The 7,593-nt window shown below is 44.0% G+C and overlaps 1 protein-coding gene across 1 annotated transcript; it reads left to right on the top strand.

Moving 5' to 3' along the window:
* The first annotated feature begins 218 nt into the window (after positions 1-218).
* LOC114519723 lies at positions 219-5,978 on the top strand. Its single transcript, XM_028539893.1, has one exon. The coding sequence runs from the start codon at positions 219-221 to the stop codon at positions 5,976-5,978; it is 5,760 nt and encodes a 1,919-aa protein (XP_028395694.1).
* The last annotated feature ends 1,615 nt before the right edge of the window (positions 5,979-7,593 follow it).

Below are 7,593 nucleotides of genomic sequence, written 5' to 3'. Positions count from 1 at the left end.
AAAAGGGGCATTGTCCTGTTATATCTGCGTTGGTATGCGAAGAATGTGCCTGGGGTTATGTGTTAGATCGCGTGCAACCCAAACTGCGAACACTTTATTATCATTATCACAAGGTTAATTACGTTGAGCTGTATCTGTCAACGCAAGGCTATTGCCTCTCTTTATCATCAGTCAACATACCAATATTATAAGAAGGACGTTATTAATTATCACCATTAATGGCCCAAGGAAGCGATTTACAGACATTGCGTGATCTCACTGAAAGGACAATAAGAAATAGCGACGTACAGCCGGATGATTCGGTAAGCAACATTGGTTCAGAAAACTACTCACGTTTATCATTGCGCTCGCGCGCTAGTTCAAGATCGTCGACACGTAGTTCTGCCAGTGCAAAGGCTAGAGCCAAACGAGCTGTTATTGAAGCCGAAATAGCCTTGATTCAGCGTTTTTGTGCGATCGAAGAGGAAGAACTCCGTTTGCAACAAAGGAAAAGACAATTGGAGCTGCAAAAAAACTTGGCTAAAGCCGAAGCGGAAGAACGGGCTTATGCAGAACAAGAGGAACTAGAAACGTTTCATACCATAGACCAAACCGGACCAGACCAGACTAGCCTAATTAACCAGGAACCAGAACGAAGCCGATTCGAGCAATCAGTGCTGGCAACGAAAGAGTTGGACGATAAACTGAAGGCGGAAAACGCGCGTGCGGATGAAGCGATCCAAAGAATCTCTTTGGCCCAAATCCAAACACAGGAAAGGCATAGTGCTAAGTCAGAATCACCACACTCCTTGCCAAGCAACCCTTATCCCCAAAACGTACCGCGGAACGATTACACCCCACACAACACTCAGCCTGTTAGGAACGGTGGAGATATATTTGTAAAATTGCTCGAGTCTCAAGACCGTCAGAGTCACATGTTCAATCAACTCCTCCAGCAGCAACAAGCCAGCATCAATGCCCTGACCCTTCCTCATCCTGATCTTCCCCTCTTCGACGGTGATCCTACCAAGTACTGCGACTTCATACGATCGTTTGAGAACTTAATCGAGATGAAAACTAGTAGTCCCAGTTCTAGATTGTATTATTTGGTACAGTATACAACCGGACAGGTTCAAGAATTAATGCGCAGCTGTCTCCCGAAGAAAGACGGCGAAGGATATCGTGAAGCCAGAAAACTGTTGTCGGAACGGTTTGGTCAACCATATAAGATCGCCTGTGCCTTGGTTGATAAGATCGCGAATGGGCCCACGATTAAAGCTGATGACGGCGCGGGTCTCCAGAAACTGTCCGTTCAGTTAACCAGCTGTAGTAATACTCTAACAGAAATCGGTTATGTGAGCAAGCTTCAAAATCCAGACACCTTGAAAAAAATCGTGGATCGCCTGCCCGTGAGCCTCAGGGTAAAGTGGCGAGAGTTAGTTGACGTCATCATTCAAAGGGAAGATCGGGAATTTACCGTCAAAGATCTAACGGACTTTGTTGTCGCAAGAGCTAGAGTAGCAAACCATCCTATCTTCGGAAAGATACACAACGATGGCAAGAATCCAGGGAATGTGAACAACCAAAGACCGCAACACAAAGCAAGGAACTATGCGACAGATGGTTTCCAACGCAACAACAGAGATGGACCTAAGCAAGGTTTAAAGTGTCCTTCTTGCGAATCAAACCACTGGTTATCGCAATGCCAAGCCTTTAAGAAGTTGACTGTTGAAGATCGCCATAAACTAGTTCGCAGAAAGAACCTCTGCATCAATTGTTTAGTCAGCGGACATTTTGTTAAAGATTGCCCAAAGGGAAGCTTCTGTCGTGTGAGTGACTGCAAGGAGAAGCATTCAACATTCTTGCACCCGAAGCGGACGAGGGAAGCCTTGGAGCCAAAGAAGGACAAGCAAGAGGAAACTCCCGATCCCCCGCCAAAGCTAGAGGCGGGAAAGGAAGAAGTTGTCAACAAGGAGCTAATTAATGGCTATGTTAAAATCAAAAGCGAAAGTCAACCTGTTATCAAAGGTTTGTCTACCACTGGTCTAGCAGTCGTTCCTGTTAAAGTAAAAGCCAAAGGCACAAACAAGACGATTGAAACGTACGCGTTTTTGGACAATGGCTCGAACACATCATTTTGTACCGAGAGGCTATTGGAGCAACTCGAAATCGACGGTAAAGCCACGGCCGTGTCTCTGACAACGATGGAAAGCGTGAGTAAGGCAGTCGAATGTTCGTCCGTGAATTTAAAGGTTTTTGATCTCGATGAAAGGAACTTTGTTGAGCTATCGAATGTTTTCTCGAGGCCGCGTCTGCCTGTGTCGAAAGACTGCATAGCTAACCAAGGCGACGTTAAACGTTGGCCGCATCTAACTGGGATCAAAATCGAAGAGATCGACGCGGAGGTTGGATTGTTGATTGGAAGCGACGTACCTGAAGTCTTGCAGCCCCTAGAGGTGAGAAAGGGCAACAACGGTGGTCCATTTGCTACACGTACTATCTTTGGATGGGTTCTAAACGGACCATTGGGCAGAAGAGTAAATCAGCCACCCACGTCAAATTTCGCTGATGCAAACCCGACATTGGAGCTGACCAAGCAGTTTGAGAAGTTTTGTAACATGGAATTCAATGATTCGGTGTATGATCCCAAAACATCCCTGTCCCAAAACGATCGAAAGGCAATGAGAATAATGGAAGCCAGCGTTAAGCTCAAGAACGATCACTATGAAATAGCGCTTCCGTGGAAGAACTATCCGCCTTGTTTAGAGAACAATAAACCCGTCGCTGAACACCGTTTGAATCTGCTTAAGAAGCGACTGCAACGTGATCCAACACTGTTGTCGAAGTACGCAGCATTCATGGAAGATCTCCTGAGCAAAGGTTATGCCCAATGTGTGCAAGATAACAAGACAGGGCCTCTCAATACGTATTGGTACCTTCCGCACCATCCTGTTTTCCACCCTAAGAAACCCGAAAAGACCAGAGTGGTGTTCGACTGTTCAGCCAAATATCGGGGAACATCCTTGAACGACCAGCTTCTACAGGGGCCGGACTTGACAAATTCGCTCGTGGGAGTTCTCACTCGTTTTCGCGAAGAAAGGGTCGCCCTTACATCCGATGTTGAAGCAATGTTCCACCAAGTGCTAGTTCGACCAAGTGACTGCGATGCGCTACGTTTTCTTTGGTGGCCAAATGGAAATCTCAGTCAACCTCCTGAAGAATTTCAAATGAGAGTGCATCTGTTCGGTGGAGCGTCTTCACCCAGTTGCGCCAATTTCGCGTTGCGTAAGACTGCTGAAGACAACAAGGAAGAGTTCGATCCTGTCGCAATAGAGACTGTCAACAAGAATTTTTATGTCGATGATTGTCTTAAATCGACTGCGACCGACGCTGAAGCAATTCGACTTGCAAGCCAACTTCGACAACTTCTCGCGAAAGGAGGTTTTCGATTGACCAAATGGATGTCGAATTCGAGGGAGGTGATGAAGTCCTTACCCGAATCTGAGAGAGCCCCATCGGTGAAGGAGTTGGACTTCGAGAAGGAAAAAATAGAAAGAGCTCTTGGCCTCCAGTGGAATGTCGTCTCCGATCAATTTGGATTCAAGATAATCCTGAAAGAAAGACCACAGACGAGAAGGGTAATACTGTCGATTGTATCTTCGATCTACGATCCGTTGGGATTTGTTGCCCCGTTCATCTTCCAAGCCAAATTGTTCCTGCAGGACTTGTGCCGCAAGAAGCTGGATTGGGATGACGTAATATCCGAAGAAGACCAAAAACGATGGAAGATGTGGCTTGACGACCTGCCGAAGCTCGAGAACGTTGTTATCAACAGATGTCTGAAACCGGCCAACTTTGGTGACATTACCTCCTGCCAGGTTCACAATTTCTCCGACGCCTCGCAAGTGGGATATGGCGCTGTGACATATCTCAGGTTAACAGACAACCAAGGCAACGTGAGTTGTTCATTTGTTATGGGAAAGTCTAGATTGGCTCCTCTCAAGTCCATAACAGTTCCAAGAATGGAACTATCAGCTGCTGTTCTAGCCACAAGATTGGACAAGATAACAAGACAAGAATTAAGTATACCGGTGGATGAGTCATTTTTCTGGACTGACAGCACGTGTGTTCTGCGGTACATAGAGAACGATAGCAAACGTTTTCAAACCTTTGTTGCTAATCGTGTGGCAGCAATTCGAGATTCATCTTCGCCATCCCAGTGGAATCACGTAGCTACACAGCTAAACCCAGCAGACGAAGCGTCTCGTGGAGTACCAGCCGATGAAATGCAACGTTGGATACATGGTCCAGAATTTCTGTCTCAACCAATGGATAGCTGGCCTCGAAGACCTGCAGACATTGGAGGTGTTCCCAGCGATGATCCAGAAATAAAAGAGAGTGCAAAGGTTTACGCGACTACTACGACTTCGGAACACTGGATATCAAAAAAATTTGAGCGAGTTTCGTCATGGAACAAGCTGAAAAGGGTAGTTGCATGGGCACTACGCTATAAATCCATCTTACGAGAACGTACTAAAGACAAGCCAATGGATGATCTCCTGCCCGAAATCAACCGGACTGTTGTCAAAACTATACGACCGATGAGCGTGTCCGAAATCAACGAAGCCGAGAGAGAAATCCTACGATTGGTCCAGAGAGAATCTTACCACGATGAGCTGACGAGTGCAACCTATACGGAGCAACCAAATTCTCATGGAAGATCCAAATCGATAAAGAAGAGCAGTTCCGTATATAAGCTGGATCCTATGCTAGTTAATGGCCTTCTCTGCGTGGGCGGACGATTACAACAGGCACCAATAGATGACGAGGCTAAGCACCCAATCATCCTCCCGAAGAAGCACCACATCGTCACATTAATCGTACGACATTTCCACGCCTTATCTGGACATTCTGGAACAGAGCACACCTTATCGCTAATCAGACGCCGTTACTGGATCGTAAAAGGGAGATCGAGCGTACGCAGTATCCTTAGTCTCTGTTTTGACTGCAAGCGACGACAGGCACCAGTGCAACAACAAAAAATGGCAAGTTTACCGGTTGACAGAGTTACGCCATCACAACCGCCCTTTACGTGCGTCGGAGTCGATTGTTTTGGCCCTTTCGTTGTAAGGCGCGGAAGAAGTGTCGTGAAACGGTATGGGGTTCTTTTCACATGCCTGGCAATTCGAGCAGTTCACGTCGAAGTCGCTCATTCATTGGATACAGCGTCCTTCATAAATGCTTTGAGGAGGTTTATCGCGAGACGGGGAACACCTAAGGAAATGCGCTCGGATAACGGCGGCAATTTTATTGGCGGGGAAAAAGAGTTACGGGAAGCGATATCCGAATGGAACCAAACCCAAGTCCACGAGTTTTTATTACAAAGGGATATTAAGTGGACTTTCAATCCCCCGGCTAGTTCCCATTTCGGTGGCGTATGGGAGCGATGTATCAGGACAGTGCGCAAGGTCCTGAACGCACTACTCAAGGAACAGGTTTTAGATGACGAAGGATTGGCTACGTTAATGTGCGAAGTAGAGTCGGTAATTAATGGACGGCCCATTACAAAATTATCGGACGATCCTCGTGACTTGAGCCCTCTTACCCCAAACCACCTGCTGCTGCTACGTTCTGGACCAGTTGTACCACCAGGAAGTTTCGTGAAGAACGACAAGTACGGTCAACGCAGATGGCGTCAGGTGCAATATCTAGCAGATATATTTTGGCGACGATGGACTCGGGAATATTTACCGATGTTGCAAGAAAGGCAAGTGTGGAATAAAACCTGGCAGAACATAGCAGTCGATGATGTTGTCCTGGTAGTCGATGAAAAAACACCTCGTGGATCGTGGCCGTTAGGACGAGTGTTGGAGGTTCATTCCAACCGAAAGGACGGGCTCGTGCGATCGCTGAAAGTGAAGACCGGTACTACAGTACTGACAAGAGCCATCTGCAAGATCGTTCTGCTGGAAGCAGCTGGTACATTGAACGATAAGTAGAACACTATAATTTCAATTTGTTAAAGAAAAACAATCGCTGCAATATTTCAAACTATCAACCAGGTCGGGTATTGTTTAAAAGGCTGTTAAATTGCCTTTAGGGGCCGGAATGTTAGTTCGAAATAATACAGCATTGTGCTTATTGTGCTATTGTGTAGCTAATTGCCTTCAGGCTACACTGCCTTGGTAGCTTTTGCGTGACACTAGGTCACACATTCAATCTACGTTAGACTGTCATATGGTAAAGACCTTTAATTACGCGCAAATAATTCACAAAAATTTATCTACGACCATTGGAGTACAAGTGCATGTAAACCAAAGTACGTAAGTTTAATAGCTATTCGTTATATATTTTATTGTTTATAGTTAGTTTGTTAATGACATTGACATTGTGTTTTGCTGCATGGTTTAAGCAATTTAGCTTAGTAGTTTTTGCTGTCATGTTTTAGTTCGAACCTACACCAACCACATCTATATCTACATCTGCGTCTATTCATCAACCTAAAAATTAGCTACAATTCTACGCATCTACAGTATATTATCTACGCCTAACCTACGAGTTACACATCGTGATATACCGATTCAAATATCTCGCTACCTCGACACGTTGCGTGACTTGTACAAAGGCCCTTGTTCTAATTGATTAAAATTTATTAGTTGTACATTCGTTGTTGAGTTCGAATATTCTATATCACTTGTATCGGCATCTAACCTGTGACTCTTGTATTCTGCGACCGGGAGTTACACAGTGTGCATGGCGATACAGTTGCTGAAAAAAATATTCACCCACATACTGTATCTATAGTTATCTATATTTTCTCTTTAAAAAAAAATAATATGTATCAGAAACATTCTTTAACTTCTTAGACCCAATGAAAGAATCACATTCACTTTTACTTGTCCCATTTAGGGCTGAAAGAAAAAAGGTTTGCGTGAGAATATTGTTTGTTGAAATACTTTTCATATCTTCCAATTTTTGTTCCCTGGTCATAGTCGACAGTTACTACGACAAAATATTTGAACCAAAATCGGGGTACTTAGGTATCCTAAGCCTTGTGCTAAGGGTTGTGACCGAGTTGAATTTATGGAACGGGTTTTTGCTTTAGGAATTTAGAGAATTCGAATTAAGGATTTGATATTTCTAGGCTTTATGAATATGAACTTCATGTCCCTTAATTAACGCGATTCATCAATATACGCAACTGAAGTGATTTTTGATCGCCATTATTTTCATTTCTCTGTTGCTATGATACAATGCTGTTGCCATGATACAATGCAATAACTTAAATATGAAATATTCACCAAAATTTTATAAATATTGGAATTGACGTCGCCAGCATCGATAAGTAGGTCATTATTTTATATTACTAGATTTATATTACTATTACTATATATTTTTATAATCGGTTGTATCTATGTTGTTGGTTGATAAATAAAAACAATCGTCGTTTTAAACTGGGTTTCTTAGAGTTGTATAACGAAAAATAATTATTACATGGCTAAAGATTTTGCCCGTCGCGATTGATATATGCACTCACGCATAGTTTAAAGAAAAAACACCAACGTCATAATGTAAGAGCTATATTATGAGGTGAATGAACAGCTGAGAACCAGA

The sequence above is a fragment of the Dendronephthya gigantea genome, unplaced genomic scaffold (assembly GCF_004324835.1).
Source record: "Dendronephthya gigantea isolate DGI-Jeju-01 unplaced genomic scaffold, DenGig_1.0 000014F, whole genome shotgun sequence".
NCBI lineage: Eukaryota > Metazoa > Cnidaria > Anthozoa > Malacalcyonacea > Nephtheidae > Dendronephthya > Dendronephthya gigantea.
This window is presented reverse-complemented; position numbering and strand designations above follow the sequence as displayed.